The 19,770-nt window shown below is 59.2% G+C and overlaps 1 protein-coding gene across 2 annotated transcripts in view; it reads right to left on the minus strand.

Annotated features, from left to right (window-relative positions):
* Positions 1-8,604: 8,604 nt before the first annotated feature.
* CFAP251 (cilia and flagella associated protein 251) overlaps positions 8,605-19,770 on the minus strand; it is a 42,545-nt gene continuing 31,379 nt past the window's right edge. For both annotated transcript variants that reach the window (XM_028527993.2, XM_036013823.1), the window contains exons 18-22: positions 17,968-18,058; positions 17,593-17,736; positions 10,582-10,810; positions 9,820-9,915; positions 8,605-8,864 (exon numbers count right to left, since the gene is read on the minus strand). In XM_028527993.2, coding sequence (XP_028383794.1) covers positions 8,725-8,864; positions 9,820-9,915; positions 10,582-10,810; positions 17,593-17,736; positions 17,968-18,058 — 700 coding nt within the window. In that variant the 3' untranslated portion in view covers positions 8,605-8,724. The remainder of the gene's footprint in view (positions 8,865-9,819; positions 9,916-10,581; positions 10,811-17,592; positions 17,737-17,967; positions 18,059-19,770) is intronic.

The raw sequence follows: 19,770 nt of genomic DNA on the forward strand, positions 1-19,770 counted from the left end.
CTGACCCCGTCAGGCCAGCGGGTATGCGCTTAGGGCCACACAGAACTGTCACCCATGCATTTAAAATAGGACGATGGCGTGTCAGAAGTCCACATATTCAACTGATGCATGCACATGTCTATCCGGCCGTTGAAAAAGGGGTGAAGCGCTGACACGCACCGCAGCATGGGCGCACCCTGGAAGCGTGCTCCGTGGAAGAAGGCAGCCGGCCGCAAGGGGACAGGTGTTGTATGATCCTGCTGACAGGAGATGTGTCCGCTAGACACAGCCACAGGGACAGACGGCAGAGCGGTGGCTGCCAGGGGCCACAGGAGTGGGAAGTGACTTCCCATGCACTGGGGTTTCCTTTTGGGGTGCTGCCGAAGTTCTAGGGGTGACGATGGCCCAGCACTGAGGATGTACTTAATGCCACTAAACTGTACACTTTAAAATGCTTATGGCGGTCACGTTTACGTTTTGTGAATTTTATTGCAATAAAAAGAAATCCAAATATCCGGCCTTGCTAGAAAGAGCAGGACACCTACCCACGGGGTCCCCGGTGGTGCCACATGGCAACCAGCAGCTGGAGCCGAGGGGCCTGGTGCCCCTCAGACAAAGCTCTCTGGGTCCCCAGTCCCTTTGCTCATGTGTCTTACCAGATGGCCCCTGAAGGAATTTGGTTTTGATCTCTGATTAAGCCGTACGGCTTTCTACAAATGTTCTTTATAAATCTAGTATGTCGCTTTTTATAGTTTCCTGCCCCCCCTGCAGATACTTTAAAACATCTTTCTTTCATCAAAGCACAGTTGTTTTATAGGCTGGGTCTGATGATTCTAGAGTTTGAAGTGTCTGAGGTTCTGTTTCTGCTCGTTCTTGCTCATGGTGTCTTATTTCCTTGTGGTCTGCCTGGTTTTCTTTGACTGTGCTCTAAAGTATACTAATAGGGCCCTGGCTGGTGTGGCTCAGTGGATTGAGCACCAGCCTTCGAACCAAAGGGTCACAGGTTTGGTTCCCAGTCAGGGCACATGCCTGGGTTGCGGGCCAGGCCCTCAGGGAGGGGTGCTCGAGAGGCAACCACACACTGATGTTTCTCTCCCTTTCTTCTTTCCCCTTTCTAAAATAAATAAATAAAACTTAAAATAAAATAAAATGTATTAATAGAGACAGCCCTAACTGGTGTGGCTCAGTGGGTCAGGCGTCGTCCTGCCAACCAACCGTGGGTTCGATTCCCAGTCACGGCAAGTGCCTGATTTGCAGACCAGGTCCCCAGCCGGGGATGTGTGAGAGGCAGCCAATCGCTGTTTCTCTCACACATCAGTGTTTCTCTCCCTCTCTTTCCCTCTCCCTCCCCCTCTCTCTAAAAGTAAATAAAAATAAGTTCTTTAAAAAAATTAAATCTTTTTAAAAATAGGGATAATTTGTGGCTCGGGGTGAAGGTACCTTCCTTGAGAGATGCTTTACATGGGTTCCGCCAGGCTCCCGAGGACACCGCTAGTCCAGGACGACCCGCACCCAAGTTCAGGGCGCGTGGGTCCCTGGACCACCCAGGTGATGCCAGTATAGTCTGCCCCTTTGAGCAAGACCAGTTTGCTTCTCATGCCCCGAGGGTGGGGTCAGTGGTGCGGGCCAGCTGACTGACAGGCCCACATTTCCCGATTCTGTGCTCAGTGACCTCCTGTCACGGGTTGTCATTCGCGTGGCGGGAGCACGTACACTGTGGGAATTGCCGAATGCTACACGCACGACGTCACCCTGTCTCCGCTCCACCCAGAGCTGGTTGGCAACATTTACCAGCATCCCACTCACCGGGAGTGCCTGCTGGGCACCCAAATTACTGTGGGGAAGGTCTCCCCCAAAGCATGAGCCTCGGGGTGAGTTTCAAATGGACCGGGGAGGCCTTGATAAAAAAATAGCTTTTGATAAACCAAACTCTGCAACCTGCCTCTCGGTACCTTTTCTTGCCTCTAACCACAGCTATAGAAACCGTCACCAGCTCCGAGACTAGTGGGTTGGCAACTGGCGGCTGCCTGGATGCAGCTGGGCCACCTGAAGTCACGCAGAAACAGAGGGATGGTGGATCCAGAGTGCTGTGTGGGGGCCTCCAGAGTTCCCAGGGGGGCCGGTGGAATCAGGACAGTCTTCTAACGATGAGTGATTAAATGCAGACCGACCGGTCGTGACCCAGTGACCTGGGGTGAGGCTGGAACATGTCCAGGGACAGACTTGGCAAACTCTCAGCTTAGCAACCCAGGAGGCTGCCCAGGTGTCGGCCGCTCCCCTCGCGTGGGTGCTACTGCTTGGGCTGCCCAGCACCCGCGTGCCCCTCTGAGTTCTGGTGGAGCCTTTTGGGGGTGAAGTCAGCCCCCCACGACAGAACCTAGAGGGGGTCTCTCTCTCTCTCTCTCTCTCTCTCTGTCTTCTCCCAGGGAATTAGGTCCCAGGCACTAGCCAGCCGGTGAATAGTCGCGCCAGTTGATGTTCTTTTTTAATAATAGCTTTGTTAAAATATAATGAACCTACCATAAAGCACACCCCTTTTCAAGTGGTTTTTACTCTGCTCACTGAGTTGTGAAACCGTCACCACGATCCATTTTAGGACATTTTTGTCGTCCGAAAAAGAAACCTTCCTCCCCGTCGCCGTGCGTCTTCCTCTCCCCTCCCCCAGCCCCAGCGCGTACTTCCTGTCGCCGTGGAGTCGCCTCTACCGGGCACTTCGCGTAAAAGAAGTCCCGTGTCCCTCTGCGTCTGCCTCCTTTCACTGGGCACGTGTGCGAGGCTCGCCCACGCTGTGGGATGCGTCCCTCTTCGGGGCTGCGTGGTATTCCACGGTGCGGGCGTGTCCCGTCCTGCTCCGCTCGCCCGTGCGCGGGCGCTGGGTTGCTTCCGCTCCTCGGCCGCTACGGACCACGTTGCTAAGGACATTCGTGCGCAGGTTTTTACGCAGACGTGTGTCTTCCTCCCTCTGACCTGGGCACCTGGTTGTGGAACTGCCGGGTCCCGGGGTGACTCTGGGTTTGACATTTTGAGGACCCGCGCACCTGCTTTTCCACGGTGGCTGCGCCGCTGCGCGTTCCCACCAGCAAGCAAGGGGGCTCCCGGCCTCTCCGCAGCCTCGCCAGCACGTGTTGCTGCCTGTCTGTTCCGGGTCCCCCGTCCTGGTGGAGGTGCGCCTGGTGGAGGGGCAGTGGTGTCGCGCCGTGGCTTTGATTTTGATTTTGATTCCTCGAGGGAGGGAGGAGGGGCAGGGGAGACGTGGCTCACTGCCGAGCGGCCACAGGGGAGCCCACCCAGGGGTGTCCGACCCGTGGGCGTCTCTGGGTTCGGCCGCATTCACGCGGATTGGGTGCCCCAGGGGTAGCCATGCCGTCGGCATCCCGGCAGCCTTTGGTCCCTGACCACTTTCCAAATGAGCTTCTCCAGCCCCCTCATTGATTCTGAGTTGCCCGACAGTCTCCCAGTAAAACCCCGCTCCCCTTACGCCAACCAGAGCCAGTTTCTTTCGCTGCAAACCCGGGACCCAGGCAGAGACTGCTGGCAGACGGCCCGCAGGCACTGCACTGCCCTTCGGCTGCCCCCAGACTGCGGTCACCGTCTCCCCACGGCTGCCCCTGTCCCCGGACACCCCTCCCGCCCAGTGCCGCGTCCTGGGCCTCTCGGGCTCGAATCAGATCCACGTCTCCCCCTTCCCTTTCACCGTCAGGTTCGATGGCCTGGACTCAGCACACAAGGCCGTCTGTAACAGGGCCCCTGCCTGGCCGTCGCCCCGGGCCCCCCTGCCCCCGGGTGGGCTTGGAGCACCCCGTTTGTGTACCCTCCCCTCTGCCTTCCCCGACTTCCTCCCCCTCCTCCGCACGCACCCGCTCTGGGTGCCTCCAGACCGTGTCACAAGAGACTGTCATCGCTGGTGTTTCCCTCACGACGATGTGACCTTCTGAAGGGCTAGAGCCAGGCCTCGGGCCTCACACACCCCGGCTCAGCGCTCCGAGTTGACACGGAGGTCCCCCCGAGTCAGAGGATCTGCAGGCCACACGGTCCTGCTGTTTAGAGAAGCAGGAAGGGCAGAGGTGACCCACAGGATGCCGAGGAAGGGGCGGGTGGCCAGCGTTCGCTGAGGCTCTGCTGCCCGGCAGGCTGCCTCCTGGCCGCCTTCCTGGCCATCACCAGGGACCCTGGCACGTGCGCAGTTGAACGAGATCGTGTGTGAAGGGACGAGAGATCATGGGGAAAACTGTGGTTACATTTTTTAAAAAGCACTGGAATCCCTAAGAAGGAGGAGGAGGAGGAGAGGAAGGAGGAGGAGAAGAAGACAGGCCAAGGTTTGCGGGGCTGGAACCCCCTGGGAGCGGTTCCACCTCGGACTGTCGTCTCGAGAAAGAATGCAGCCACTTCAGGGCTGGCTGGCTCCGCACGTGACTTACGTACAGCTTCTGGCTTTGAGGCACACTGCCCCCTCTTTCTGGAACGTTCTCCCACTTTGGTGTTGAACTTCCCCACTGCACCATTAGCGACTTCGGCTGTCAGGAGAGGCAGTGCAGCCCTAGCCCGGTCACTCAGTTGGTTAGAGCATTGCCCCGATTCGCCAAGGTTGCGGGTTCAATCCCCGGTCAGGGCACATGCAAGAATCAACCGATGAATGCATGAATAAGTGGAAGAACCGATCGGTGTTCCCCTCTCTCTGTCAAATAAATCAATAGGAGCCAGCAGTGGGCAGCAACCTCTCCCTGGGCCCAATGTCTCTCACATGGGCACGGGTAAATACCCTCGGTTACCTAGAAAGGCAAGACGCCTTCCAGCAGCTCAGGAAAGCACAAGCTAAAGGGCACAGGGACCCCACCATTCACGGTCCCCGGAGGTCGGCTCCTACTCGCAGTATTGCGCTGCCATGGAAGAATGTTGCATCAACCTGGGTTGTTTTCAATATTCCCTGAAGCCGTGCTGGGGGGGGGGGGGCTATGTGACGGACCAGGTGGGTGGCAACCCGCTGCAGGTCCCCAGAGCCCTGTCCCTATTTGTTGCCGTCAGTTCTGAAGCGGCCGCCTGTAGGGAAACGCGGGCCGAGTCCCCGAAGGCCACACTCGGGACGAAAACACCAGTCTCCCGCGAAGCCACGGTGTAAGGACGCCGATCTTTAAATAGAGACCCGTCAGCCTGCCTCCGGGTGTTTGCAGAGGGCAGACGGGTGGACAGCAGGTGCGGCGGCCCCGGAGCGGCCGGGCCTGCCTGGCGTCCACGGCATTCGCTTGAGAACAGACTTGGTGGGGGGGAGGGTCCCAGGGAAACCCAGGGGTGCCTGAATCTGAAAGGGGGTGCAGATGTCACTGTTTCTCAAATTTTGAAACCGTTTAAGGAGGCGCACAGGACAGGACAGTTGCAAAGGCAGAACTGTGAGCTCCTACAGACCTGACCCCCAGCCTCCCTCCCTCTCTCTCTCCCTCTCTCTCTCTCTCTCTCTCTCTCTCGTGCGCAGGTCTGATGGAACCTCGACTCGGCGATCGAAACGGAGGACTCAGCTCCACTCCAGACTTCAGGGTGACTCCGCCGGCCCCTCCAGGACCCCGGGCTCCATCAGTGCGTCTCCTTGGTCTCCTGCCACCTGCGGCCGTGTCTCAGTCTCTTCTAGTCGGTCGTGACCTTGGCAGCTTTGGAGCACCTGTCCGCGTTTCGCACCCATTCACCGGATTTGTCAAAATCGTTTGGAAGGAGCCACGGTGGCCCGGAAGGCCCAAGAAGCTCCGGCCCGCGGGGCGAGTCAGGGCGCTGTTCCTGCGCGGCCCGCATGCGAGCCGAGAATGGTGTTCGCGTTGTTTGACGGTGGAAATAATTGCAAGAAGGTGGTTCCGTGATACGTGGATATTATCGTGAAATGCATGGTGCAGGGTCCACAGCTGAGCCTGATTGGAAGGAGGCCACTGTCATTCTCTTCCGGACCCCATCGGTGGCCGCCCGGCCCCTGGCCCCGCCCAGGAGCAGAGACAGAGCCCGCCCACCTCCACCCCCCACCCCACCCCACCCCCTCAGTGTTTGCTCTCTGGCCCCTCTGGGGAGAGTCTGCCACCCCCCGCCCCCGATGGAGAGCCGGTGAGGACTGCCACGCACTTGCGTTCGACAGCTAAGTCAGCTACAGAAAGGGCACCGAAGCTCAAGTTCATTCACTCACTCATCCCACAAATATTTATCGAGGGCCCATTGTCAAAACCAGCGGGGAGTGCTGACGGGCGCGAACGCCGCGCGTGAGCACAGGTTCGCTGGGGCCCAACGTCTCCCCGAGTCCCGGGCGCGGCGTCTGCCTGTAGCAATAATAGCTGCTGTCCTATTTTGAGCGCTCCCTCCTGCCAGTAACTAACTCCTCACTCTCGCGGTCTCCTTTCATCCTCACAGCCACCCCAGGAGTCGTTCCAGGAGGAAACTGTGGCTTGCGAAGAGGAGCCACCCCCAAGGGCACCCAGGAGCTATCACAGAGGAGAAGCAGAAAGGCCGCCGCGCCCGGCCGGTGGGCTCGCAGAGCTGACGCACTGGAGGGAGGGGCACGGGGGTCCCTGGAGTGGAGAGGGGGGCATGTGGAGGAGGCTCCTGGCGGTTCTGGCTGCTGTCTGCAGGCCCCTGAAACCCGCCAGCCACACACCGGGATGGGCCGGCCGGTAGCCCGAGGCCCCATCTGAAATAGTGTTCTTTCTTCAGAGGGGCATCGCCCTGTGCTACTTGGTGGTCAGTGTTTCGTCCCCAAGACGTGATGCACGACCCCCAGGACCCCGGCTCCAGTCTCTGCTGCCTCCCTTTCTGGCGTCGCTGCTCGGCTGGAGACCCAGCCTGGGTCCTCTGCTCACTTGGCAGGAAGGTCGCCCTTGGGTGGACGTCCTTCCTCCCCCGAGACCTGTGTGGCCAGCAGGCTGGGCCTGCCCGGATGGGGGGCGGAGGCGCCCTCCTGGGGCTGAAAGGGGCACAGAGCGGCTCTCGGTCAAAGTCACTGAGTGACGCCGAGACACAAGCACCTGCAGGAAGGGGCCCCACAGGCCGGGCGGGGCTGGGGGCAGAGTGGGAAGTCACGGACGAGGATGTGGCTGTCCCTTGCTGTGTTGGCCTTCCGGGACGAAGGGCACAACCAGGACCTCACGCTGACACGGAGACTGGGGAAGCCGGCTCAGCGCAGAGGGTACATCTCTGCCTGGGTGTGACAGGGTCCGGCCACCGTGGGTGCACCGGGCCCCTGGCCAGCTCTGCTGTGGACAGTTATTCCAATACACATGGTCGGCCAGCGTGAAATCAGAGTGGGCCGGATGCTGCCCACGAGAGAAGCTGCTGGTTGCTGTCCAGACTGCATCCAACTCTGAGTTATTACTTTTTTTTGAAGAGAACAAGTCATTTGAGGGATTCCTGTCCCTAAAACATCCCCAGGAACTTTTTAACTGGCTTGAAAGTATGTCTCCGAAGCCCTCTGCAGCTGCAGGATTGATTCAGAGAGCTTGTTTTTCTTTTGGTGTGTTTTTTTTTGTTTTGTTTTGTTTTTAAAGAACAAAATGTAAACCAGCTCTGGAGACACAGTGTGTTCGGTGGCGCCTGCAGTGGCTCGGCCCACGCCGTCTGTCCCGAGGCCGCAGCGACACAGTCTGGCTCAGAGTTGCCAGTCCGCCCCACGTGTGGGTGTTCCAGAGCCCCCCTGTGCCGGCGGCAGGGCGGTGGAGGAGGGGAGGAGGTAGGACTCTGCACCCATGAGGCCACTGCTGTCCTCTCTCTCTCACACACCTGGCTCCTGAGCACAGCGCACCTGCGTGGGGACCAGAAATGGCCCTGAAAGGCTGGTTCCTCGGGCAGGACCCGGTGCGGGTGGGAGGGGGTGCTGGACTGAGCGCCTGCGGGGACAGAACCTCCGGCACGTTCGCCTGAATAAGGAGACCTCGCACCTGAGGACAGAACTCGGACATCAGACCGAAACTTTCGCCCATAGATGCGACGATGGTACTTTATTTTTAAGTTCAAAGCAGCCCTGAAAACTTAGGGAGGTTCCCTGGACGACCCCGGAGCTGGGGGGCCGGCCCCATTTTTGCCTACTGCGGGGCTTTCTGAAGCCCAGGGGCTCGGGAGGCAGAGGATCCAGCCGGATGGGGTCTGCTGTGTGGGGGAAGGGGGGGCGGGGGCGGGGGCGGGCGGTGGGGGGGGCTCAGGGAATCTGCCTGGTGATCTCTGCCCCGTGGCAGCCCTGTGGTTTCTGGGCCAGGTGCAGCGCCCAGGGCTCCGGGCGCTCGGTGCGTTCTCTCCGACAGCTGCCACCCGGGTCAAGCATGACCGGCGATGCTGCTCATAACGGCCACACACAACCGCTCGGGTGTTTTGCTGAGCGGAAGCCGTAAGCAAGAGACGCTCAGGGGCCCAGAGACGCCTGAGAGCCGGCAGGGGCAATCCGCTCTGCACGAGGCCACACTAGGCCCAGGGGCCAGGGTTCACCCCAGGGGAAGGGCATAAGGTCACACGTGTCATTAGCAGGGCCTGCAGCTGGCCGAGGCCCTCCCGGCCCCCAGGGGCCATGCCACCTCTGGGTCCTGTTCAACCCCCCCCTCCTGGCAGCCTGGCCTCGCTCCGCTGGCCTCTGCCCACTCGCCTGTTTTGCAAACAGCGGATCGTTGGACTGTGTGAATTCCACTGCTTTTAATGCCTACATGTTCTGGATATCGGAGTGGGGGAGGGGAGGCACTGCCTGGGGGAGGTGGGGGGAGGGGGGAGGGAAAGCCACACACAGAGTTCCTTTGTGCCTCAGACATGCCCGGCGGCCTCGCCGGCTGTGGGAAGGTCGGGTCTGAAATTGGGGGACACCGTAAAGCCGAGAATCTCGGTCGCAAATATTTCTGCGGTGATTTCGTCCGGAAGTTCTTCTTCGAAGCGTATTTCTGAACCTGGCCGAACAAGAGAACAAACGTCTTCGTGACCACCACTAGGTTTTCCACTCGGAAGCATTTTTCAAAAATACAAGGAGATGATACCAATAGGTGGGAGGGGCTTCGGGCTGTGGTTTGGGTTCGACTCCTGGGAACCCGCCCCCTGCCCGGAACCGGTGAACATCCTTCCCTTAGCAGTTCGGACCACTCGCCACCCGGATCTCTGCGAGCCTCCCTGGACAGCCTCCATGGCGTGGTGTGGCGGGTGTTTTGCTTGGAGACACTTGGGAGCACGGCGTAAACACGGACGACCGGGAAAGGTGCGCCCAGAGACCCCACAGGGAACCAGAAATGGGTGGGGCGGGGCGTGCGGGTTGGACCCGGCTCAGTCGGACCCCACAGTCCAGACGGGATGGAGGAGCTCTGGGTCATTTGAAACTGGGGACAGAGGATGCGAGGGGAGGGAGAGGGCTGCCCGGTGAGCAGACGTGGCTCCTGGCCGCAGCTGCAGTGACCGGGCCGGCCCTGACCACTGCGGGGCCGTCGGCACGGCAGCCCGGGCCTGTCCCTGGACCCCGCCGTACCCGGGCCCGCCCGGGGACGGGTCTGCACCGCCTCCTCCAGAGCTCACGTTGCTGCCCAAACCTCGGGGCCACTTTCTCCCTCCGGGGGGACGAGAGGGAGGTGGGGGGTCCTCGGGAAAAGAGAGACGGGGGAGCGTGGGAAGCTGGGAAGACGGGCGGCCGGGGGTCGGCCCCTCTGGACACACCTCCTTCTGCTGCAGCGGCTTCCGAGCTGCGTTTGCCGCCCGTGGCCAGCGCGCGCCCACCGGAGCCGGACAGACAAGGACCGGTCAGCGCACGGGAGGCAAAAGCAAGGCCGGAGGCACAGAGGAGACACAGACGTGGGCACCGCTCACGTGCCCGTCAGCGGAAATCAACCCGCCCGCGGGAGAGAGCCGCCGCGCCCGCACCTCCGGAGGCCGCCGGCTCCGAGTTCCAGCCCTCGGGCTGCAGGCCCAGCAGCGCCGCGAAGCAGTCGGACATCTCCTGCTCCGTCATGTGCTCGCCTGCGGGCCGCAAAGGGAAAAGGGGCCGGTCAGCTCTCGGCACCGGCACCGCGCAGGGCGTGGAGCGCAGCGGCACCGTGCGGGGGTCCGAGAGGGATGCTTCCTCCAGGCCCTTCCCCCCCCCCAGACACAAAAGCCCCCGAGGGGGGGAGTCCCGAGTCGCAGTCACACACACTTCCCTGCGCGGCGTTAAGCGCGGGACTGCCCTGGGACGTGCTCCGGGGCGGGGAGGGTGGAGGGGGAGAGACATGGGCCAGAATTCTGATGCAGGCTCTCACACCGGCTCCCCCCCCGCCCGCCCCCCCTCCCCACTGCCTGACCACCAACTTGATCGCCTCCCATAACACACTGAGGGTGACAGCAGGGGAAAAGGCAGTGTCACTCTGGTGGGGTGGCGTGTCCCAGCCGCATCTCATCTTTGACCAGCGAGGACGCTGGGTCGCGAGGCCTCGGGGGCTGCGAACATGACCTGCAGGTCCCCGGGCTGGCCTCCTTCCCATTGCCCCCTCCACCCCCTCCCCCCGCCAGTCTGCCAGTTGGGTGGGTCCCCAGGTGCATCCCTCGGGCCGAAGTCCTCTCAAGTCCAAGACACCAGGGGTGCGCCCCCCCACCTCCGCCCGGTGGGAAGGGCCCAGAAGGTCAGGAGACACCCCCGCGTGCGCGCACCTTTGGTGAGGAGCAGCCTCAGGAAGTCCTCTTTCCGGATGACCTTCTGGCCCTCGGAGTTGGTGTGGCCCAGGATGTCGAAGCTCCTCCGCACGGCGTCCATGGTGTTGCCGAAGGGCGGCCGGTGGTTCAGGTAGATTTTGAGGAAGTTGGGTAAGTTGATTTTGTCGATCATCCGGCCGGAGTCCACGTACTCACTGAACTTGATTTCATTAAAGATGTCTTCGATCTGAGGGGGAGGGGTTTTTGAAAAGAAGAAAAGAAAGAAACGCCGTGATAAGCAGAGAGGTGCGTTGGAAGCCCTTCTGGCCACTGGGGGGGCGGGGGGGGACAGACAAGTGACCTCGGTCAGCACGGGGCACAGGTTGCCCGTCTCCCCCGAGAACAAACACCCCCCCCAGTTCCTCCGACGGTGAGGTTGTTTAGAAACAGGGTCACGGCAGGGGTCGTTGAGATGGGGTCACACCGGAGCCCGGAGGGCCTCCAACCCACCGTAACCGGTGTCTTTGCAAGAAGAGGAGGGAGACGCAGGGAGAAAAGGGTCCTGGGGTGATGGGCAACAGGGAGCGAGCGACAGTGTCAGTGAAGCAATGCCGGGGACCCACTGCTGGTGACGGCCAGAAGCTGGAAAACGTGAGGAAGGGTCTCCCCTGAGGACTTCACAGAGCGCACGGCCCTCGGGCCCCTGGACCCCGGACCTGCGTGACAGGGGGAGCTGCTTCTGTGTCAGGCCGCCCGGTCTGCGGGGCTTTTCACCACGGTCCAGCCCGAAGGCTGTGCCCACCGGTTTGTCCATGGTGTGAGCACCAGCCTTCCGTGGTGAACACTGTTTCATTTTATCGCTTTTCACCGGAGTGTGCCACACATTGTAGCAACTACCCCCTTGCTTCCTGCGTCTGCACGTTTGTTTTATTGAAAAGACAATAAATCCTGGAGATGTCAGCCATTAGTGTGTATGAACAAGGGGATCATTGAGTGCGGGATGCACCTGCAGGACCTGCGGCCCTCGTCGGTTTCTTAGGACCATTAACTGCACCACGGTTCCTTTTCCCTTTCTTTCCTTTTCACTTTGATTCTGCAGTATTTCATAAAGATACAACATTGTACCTAAGGCATGTATCCCTTATGTGGTACGATTTTTAAAATGAACACTTGAGAAGCTACCATTCATGGAAAAGACTGATGAAACTCACCAATCTCTAGCCAGACGCACCAAGGAAAAAAAAAGGGGAAAGACTAAATTACTGAAATCAGGAACGAAAGAGGGGGTATTTGCCAGACCCACGTCACAGAAATAAAAAGGCGGATGCCAGCCAATCAAGTCACTCAGAGACAAAATGGACAGATGTCCAGAAAGACCCTCGTGGCCAAAACTGACCCAAGAAGAAACAGAAAACCTGAATAGACCTGTAACACATAAAGAGATCGAACTAGTCGCTCTGAGACTTCCGCCGGTAAATTCTACCAAGTATTTCAAGAGGAATACAATCCCCCAGAAGCTCTCCCCAGAACAGAAGAAAACAGAACATTCCCTGATTCATTCTGTGAGGGCTGCTTCCTGCTTTGGAAAAAGTCATTCTTTTGCGTATTTTTCCAAATTTTCTAGAACTGAGCCAAGGGTGCTGACATGCCAGTGGATTCGGATGGGAACGTGTGCTGGTGAGTAAAGGTGTCCACACGGGGCTCTCGATGGGACCAGCAGACGCAAGAAAGAGAAAGGTTTACAAAAACGAACACACACAACACCCCTTCTCGCTGCCGTCGGCCTGTGTGGTATTTCTGCGCCGTGCACGCCGCGCCCGGCTGAAATTCACCAACCTGAATTACCCCGGGCCAAGGGCTAGGCATGAGGAATCTATTTTAGTGTCTACCTTTTAAACTAATACGTCTCCCAATAAACTGTGGGCGTCAGAAATTCACGGAGAGAGAGGATGAGAGTCACAGAGAAGTGGGAGATGATATTTCCCCCAGAACATGAACTCTACTTTGGCCTGTGGAATGAATTAGGAAGTGAATCTGTATTTGTACACAAAACTGATCAATTATTTATTGCCAGTTTCTCCCTGGCGCCCCCATAAATGCAGAACAAAAGCTGAAAGAGCACCCGTGTGAAGCATTGCCGAACCTCAGCCTGCCCGGGACGCCCCAGGATCTTGGTCTGGTCCCAGACATCAAGTAAAAAAATAAAAACCTGCCCTGGCTGGCGTAGCTTAGTGGATTGAGCGTGGGCTGGGAACCAAAGTGTCCCAGGTTTGATTCCCAGCCAGGGCACATGCCTGGGTTGCAGGCCATAACCCCCAGCAACCGCACATTGATGTTTCTTTCTATCTCTCTGCCTCTATCTCTATCTCCCTCCCTTCCCTCTCTAAAAATAAATAAATAAAATCTTAAAAATAAAAATAAAAACCTCTTACAATCCAATCACAAGTTCTGTGAAAAATTTGGGGCATCTTCTTTCCATTTTTTCCATGCATATAAGATATATATGTTGTGGGGATTTTTGCGAAATTTGTATCATATACACACACACACACACACATTCCCTCACATGTATACTTTTATATCCTTTTGTTTTCCTTTAACACTGTGTCTTAGTCATCACCCAGTATCTTCAAAGAAGCCACATGTTCTCAATGCAACATTCCGGGAACGGTCTTTTGAAATAACATCCTTGGTTAGAATACACATGAACTATCCTTGATAGTATAAAAGCAGCTTTAAATGGAAACACTGTTTCATATATAGCATTTATTGAGTTTATATTATATACAATTGCATGTTAAATTACATACAATTTTATCTATAAATAAAACACTATCCAGGAGCGCATTCTTTACATAGTGCGCTGTGTCATTTCAATAGCGTTAGTATATACATGTGCTACTTGCTCCTCCTTGCAAGCCCGTGGAGAGCGGAGCTGAAAGTAGAGTCTTTGACGACAGACCTGGGTTCCAGCCCTGGGTCTGCTGCTGTCTGGTGTGACTTTGGATGAGTAACTTAATATTCCTCTTCCTCAGTTTCCTCATCTTGAAAAAGGGTGTTATATGGTAAAACATGCATTGGACTATTTTTTTTTTAAAGATTTTAGTTACTTTTAGAGAGAGGGGAAGGGGGGGAAAAAGAGGAGAGAAACATCAGTGTGTGGCTGCCTGGCGTGCGCCCCCTACTGGGGGCCTGACCTGGCCCCACAACCTAGGCATGCGCCCTGACTGGGAATCGAACCGGTGACTTCTTGATTCCTAGGCCAGCACTCAGTCCACTGGGCCACACCAGCCAGGGCCGCATTGGACTATTATTTTGAAGAGAATCGCAACAACGGCTGTCAAGTGCTGAACACAATGCCTAACACATACTAAGCACTCCACTGGCAGAAACTATTGGTGCGGTCATACATCGCATGCCCTTGCCAATTACAAGTAATTATAATATAATATAATATAAACTATGCTTTATAATTGCATAAATTATCATCTCAATGATCGTGTGTGCACATTATAAATGCAATCCCTGTTTGGCTCCTTCCAGAAACAGCCGGCTGGCCTGAAGACGACAAAGGGGCCCCCCCAGGAGGCCCGGCCTTGCTCGCGCCCAGAGCCGCAGCCGGCCAGCCAGAGTTCCTGCGCACCCACTGCGTGCCGGGCCCTGGCCAGGGACCCAGGAAACACCACCAGGGAGGCTCCATCGGGGCTGCTCCCAGCCCTGGGCACCCTTGAAAAGCACCTGGGGAGACTTTTAAATAAAGGATCCCTACCCAGGCTCCTCCCCCAGGTTTGATTGACAGGAGTGGGGCTCAGGCCTCAATAGTTTTCTTTTTTTTTTTTAGGAGCCCTCCAGTGATTTTAACAGGGCTGGAAACCAGGGCTCTGACGCTGGAGAGCAGCATCGGGGGCTGGTGGGGCTCTCAGCGAGGTGGGCCTGGAAGGCTTCCTGCAGGAGGTGGGCCTGAAAGGCGGCCGCGAAGGACCCAGGCACTAGGAGAGAGGGAGCACACCCCAGGCTGGGAAGTCAGTGTGAGGAGCGGGGTGCGAGGTGGGGGCCCCCGTGACACTCTTCCAAAGCGCCTTCCGCACGGCCCGTCGCTGCCGGGACAAATGGCTGCACACGTCATGGCGCAAAGCACGCTAACGGACCTCACGGTTTCCAAGGCCAGAGGCCCGGGAGGGGTCTTGAGGGTTCAGATCAAGGTGTCGGTAGGGCCACGTTCCCTCTGGAAGCCCTCGTACAGAATCGCGTCCTCTCCTGTCCAGGCTCCCGGAGCCAGGCCCCATGGGGTGGGCTGGAGCCCCCTCCCCACGCAGGGTGCCTTCACTTCCGCCCCTGTCGTCCGCCCCAGGGGTTTCGGGCTTGTGACCCGCTGCCAACCACAGGGAGCCGTCAGAACTAAGGGAGCTCTATAACTAAGTTTTACAGCCCCCCTGTTAAAAGGAGGGGAACACGATACATCTGAACCGAGGCCGTCCCCTTGTTTTTGTCAACGGGCGCCTGGCGCGGGCCGGGGTGTGTTGTCACACCGCCGGCCCCACAGTCGTGCGGGCTGGGAGGACTCTCCCTCCTCCCCACGCCCACGTCCCGACACACAGAGTCTCTGGAACACGCTCCATGAACGAGGTGACAGTCGCCTGTCACAGCCCCTCAGCTCCCACAGCTCCCTGCACAGGCTGGGGGGGGTCTCTCTGTGGGGCGGTGGGAGGGCTGGGGTCCGACGGTGGGGAGGCGTGCACGGCTCTGCGGACAAGCTGCCAGCCGCCCGAGTGGGCACTGTCAACGGAGGAAGGTTAGGTGCCGGCAAAGCCCAACAGACGTTCTCAGGGAGAGAGGAAGAGCCCGTGGAGGCGAAGCCGGGGCAAAGGCGAGCAGCAAAGCGAATAGTATCCGTGTTCTTCAGAGTGTTTTCCCACCGTCACTGCGATCTACCCTTTCACAGCCATAAAACCAGCAAAGACTAACACACGGTTTCTACTAAAAACTTCAAACCGAGCCCTGGCTGGCGTAGCTCAGTGGATTGAGCACAGGCTGCGAACCAAAGTGTCGCAGGTTCGATTCCCAGTCAGGGTACATGCCTGGGTTGCAGGCCATGACCCCCAGCAACCGCACATGTTTCTCTCTCTCTCTCTCTCTATCTCCCTCCCTTCCCTCTCTAAAAATAAATAAAATAAAATCTTAAAAAAAAAACAAAACCTTCAAACGGGGCGGCAGAAACAGGAGACACAAAGGCCCTGTATTTCCCCATCCCTCAGCAGCGGCCAGTGCCTGCTGCTCGGACGTGTGACTTCCTTGCTTGTCTGCATGAAAGCACCAGCAGAAATGGGACACAGGGACCTGGGGCCACCTGCCTGGCTGCCCACCCCGGCCCTGCCCTGGAGGCAGAGGGACGTGCGAGCCTCCGTTCTCCCTGAGCCCCACTCTCCCGTCTGTGAGGCGGAGACAGTGAGAGCACCCCCACCGTGTGTGGGAACAGTGACAGTGGGGCCAGCCCAGGCCATGGCCCACGGCGAGAGCTCAGGAGAGAGGGCCCTGGTGCTGCTGCTGGCGGTGGTGCTCCGGGATCACCGCCCCCCACACCGCTTTCTGGTGGCTGCACGGCCTTGCAGGAGCTCCTTCTTCAAATGCTTTAAGTGTGCCCTGGCTGCTGTGGCTCAGGGGACTGAGCACCGGCCTGTGAACCAAAAGGTCACAGGTTCGATTCTCAGTCAGGGCACATGTCTGGGTTGCAGGCCAGGTTCCCCGGTGGGAGGCGTACAAGAGTCAGCCACACATTGATGTTCCTCTCCCTCCCACCCCCTCTTTCTAAAAAGTGAATAAAATGGTTTTTTTTAATGTTTAGTTTATATTTTTTTTTAGATTTTATTTATTTATTTTTAGAGAGTGAAGGGAGGGAGAAAGAGAGAGAGAGAGAAACATCAATGCGCGGTTGCTGGGGGTCATGGCCTGCAACCCAGGCATGTGCCCTGACTGGGAATCGAACCTGCGATGCTTTGGTTTGCAGCCTGTGCTCAGTCCACTGAGCTACGCCAGCCAGGGCCAATAAAATGTTTTTTAAAAAATGCTTTAAGTGTGAAAAACAGAAACTGGCCTGTCTTGCCCCGACCTCTGAGCCCAGGTCACGGTGCAGGGACTCTAGGGTGACCGGGAAGGCCTCTCGGAACGGGAGGTCACGGCCATTCTCTCCCCTTCAGGACGGAAACACCTCCTGACATTTATGTTTCGGAGCAAATACAACGGACAGAGTGCAACTCCCCGGGTGCCCACTGGTCTCCATTGCAGGGGCAACCGTGTGCCCCACCCTTGGCTCAGACCCCTCCTGCTTGCCTGGGGGAGGCCGTGCCTCTGGGCCGAGGGCCCCACCCCCACCCCTGCTGGGACCTCGGTGCGGCCACAGAGGGTAGCACACAGGGATCGGGGAGGGTTTGCTAGTTTATCTTCCTGGGTTTTGTTCTGAGTACAAAAGCAACGCAAGCTCCATACTTGCAGTTGAGGAAAGCTAAATGTTACAGAAATGCGTGCACGAGAACCCCCCCATCCAAAACCACAGCCAACCACGCCCCCCGCCCCACAGCTGGGGGTGTTTTTCAAGGTCATGAGGAGGGTCCCCTGAGCCCCATGGCAACGAGCACCCACCCCCCAGAGGCACCCCACCCACACGGGCCAGGTGAGCAGCAACGAGGAACAACCCTACGAGCCAGCACTCACTCGGCCCTTCCTGCGCCCCCCCCCTTCTTCGTGGGCGCCACGTGCTTGCCTCCTCACGCGGCGCGGGGCAGCCCTTCCGGTGCCCAAGCCCGTGCCCTTCCCCAGCCCCGGCTTTGGTAAGGAGCCTGCCCTTTAGAGACGTCTTTACGGGGGGAGTCTGTTCCTGGGGGGGCGCATCGGCTCGCCCCAGAACCTCCCTTCGGATCCATTCATGCAGCACGAAGGTTCAGGTCGCACACTGACCCGTGCCGACTGCTCTCAGAGGCCGTTTCCATGCGTGACCCGCCGCCCCGCGGCCGCGCTGGGGTCCGCCCCGCCTACCTTCTCCTCCGACGGGTAGAAGCCGACTGCCCTCATGACGAAGGGCACCTCGGACAGGCGGATGTGCTCCGACACCTTCCGGGTCTCCATCGTGTCGATGCTCTGGCTGCGGAGCTGCGAGTAGTAGAAGTAGTCTTCCAGGTCCTGCGTGGAAACAAAACAGGGACACCGCGTGCAGTCCGGCTTAAGTCTGAAGCCTCCGCTAAGGCGTCAAGGGCATCTCTTGGAGCGCGCCCTTGGGGCCCGGGGGGGGGGGGGGGAGAGCTTCGGGACGAAGCAAGGGGGCGCAGCAAAGGACGAAGCTGACCCCTGACACGTGGGCTTTGCCCGCTTCGCAAGGCGCTGCCCGGCAGCGGCGGCTCCGAGGACAGTTACCCTGTAGAACTTTCCTTCCCGGCCTCCGGCCACCAGACTGTAGAACGGCGTCAGGTCTTCTCCGCCGAGGGACACGGCGGCCTCCAGGGCCCTGGGACAGTAGCAGAAACAGGGCTGTCAGAAAGCTCTGGGCGCCGGCAGCCTCAGCCCCGGGGTGGGGGCCGTGGGGTGCTGCGGCCTCCGCAGCCACGACGTTGGGGGGGGGGGGTCTCTGGAAACTGGTGAAGAACCTGCCCTCCAAGACAAAACTGAAAATGAAAACTTCAACTGTGGGGGCGGCACCCTGAGGAACAGGGCCCCCGAGTAACGATGGGGACATTTGCTCGCAGATGACAGGGCAGGCCAGGGGCCGTCCGCCTGGGGTCTGGGGCCTTTGGGGAGGGGGCCGCCACTGAGGGAGGGCGCCTGCGTGCCGGAGCCCCGGCCCTCCACCGCAGAGGGCCTCGGCGTGTGGCTCCGGAGCCCCGCGTGGCCGGGGCCGGAGGCCGGGGTGCTCGGCGTGAGCTGCCAGCACTAATTGCTCCCGTGAGCACGCGGGAGGCCGCAGGGGACCCACGCCAGTCAGACAAAAATAACCCTCTGCTCTCCGACTCAGGCCAGGGTTTCCCAAAATAGGCCCGTAGGTACGGAAACCTACTTCTTGTGTAAGACCGGCCTCACCTGGCACCAAACACTAATAATAATAATATAGACCATCGTAATAATCCGGGAGCTGGAGGTCTGCTCGTCAGGCCGTCAGCCTCCTTGTGGGAGACGAAAGGGCACTTAGGTGTGGGCCGCAGCCAGGAAGGGGCTCGGTCTCCAGACCCCCGGCCCCTGGCTCCGCTGCGCGCAAGGGGCATGGCCACAGGCAAGGAATTACCCTCCTCGGGCCTTGGTTTCCTCCTCGGAAAAGCAGGGCCTGCCCCACGGGCTCCTCGAGAATTAAAAAGTGACCACGGCAGAGGGGTGGGCACGAAGCCCCTCGTTTCTGTCCTGCGAAGGATGTTTGCAGAGGTGTGGGCCTGAATCGGGGAACGGCGCGACGCCCCGCCCCACCCCTTACCCCACCCATGGCGTGGGGTGGTCTGCAGCCCCTTGGCAGAGCGGTTTCCAGGCCTGTACGGGGGGCGTGGCCAGAGCCAGGGGGGCTGTGAGGGTGAGACCGGACCGGACAGCGTGCGGGAAGCACGTGGACAGGGCCTGGACCAGAGAAGACCTGGTGCAGGCGGCTGCAGCCGTTCCCGCCGCAGACGGGGTGCGGGCGCACCCCCACACCTCTCCCGGGAGGCGAACACAGACTGTGCCCGGTCCCCCTTGCTGTCCCTGCCCCGCCCTGCAGGGGGCGCTGCTCTAAGGTCTGGAGTCAGCCCGTTCTCCAGCTGGGACCAGGGGCCTGCTGGCCAGTCTTCAGCCGGCTCTTGGCTCCGATATTAGCCATCAAGGCAGGGGTCCAGCTGGGGGGGTTCCCTCTCCGTGGCCCCCCAGGCCAGGCTCAAGCCCAGTCTGAAAGGCTCGACGGGCAGCGAGGCTGCGTCTGGCCATGCGGTTCTGGGGGAGGGCCAGGCAAAGGCCGGAAGGCACAGGGAGGAGTCTGTCTGCCCCAGCGGGACCCAAGGGGACAGGGTCACGAGGGCCCCGGGAATCCTTGGGAACGGCCCTCCGGTGGTCAGAGCGGTCCCATGGCCCCTGCGTCCCGGCCACTACCAAGTGACGCTGGAGGGGTGGGGGCGGGGCCTGTCACCCTCTCTGGGGAGGGCAGCGGTGGCTGGTATCTGTGGTCAGTCTGTGGCCGTGCTTCAGCCAAGTGACAAAACCAGCCCC

This window comes from Phyllostomus discolor, chromosome 13, assembly GCF_004126475.2.
Source record: "Phyllostomus discolor isolate MPI-MPIP mPhyDis1 chromosome 13, mPhyDis1.pri.v3, whole genome shotgun sequence".
NCBI classification, from domain to species: Eukaryota; Metazoa; Chordata; class Mammalia; order Chiroptera; family Phyllostomidae; genus Phyllostomus; species Phyllostomus discolor.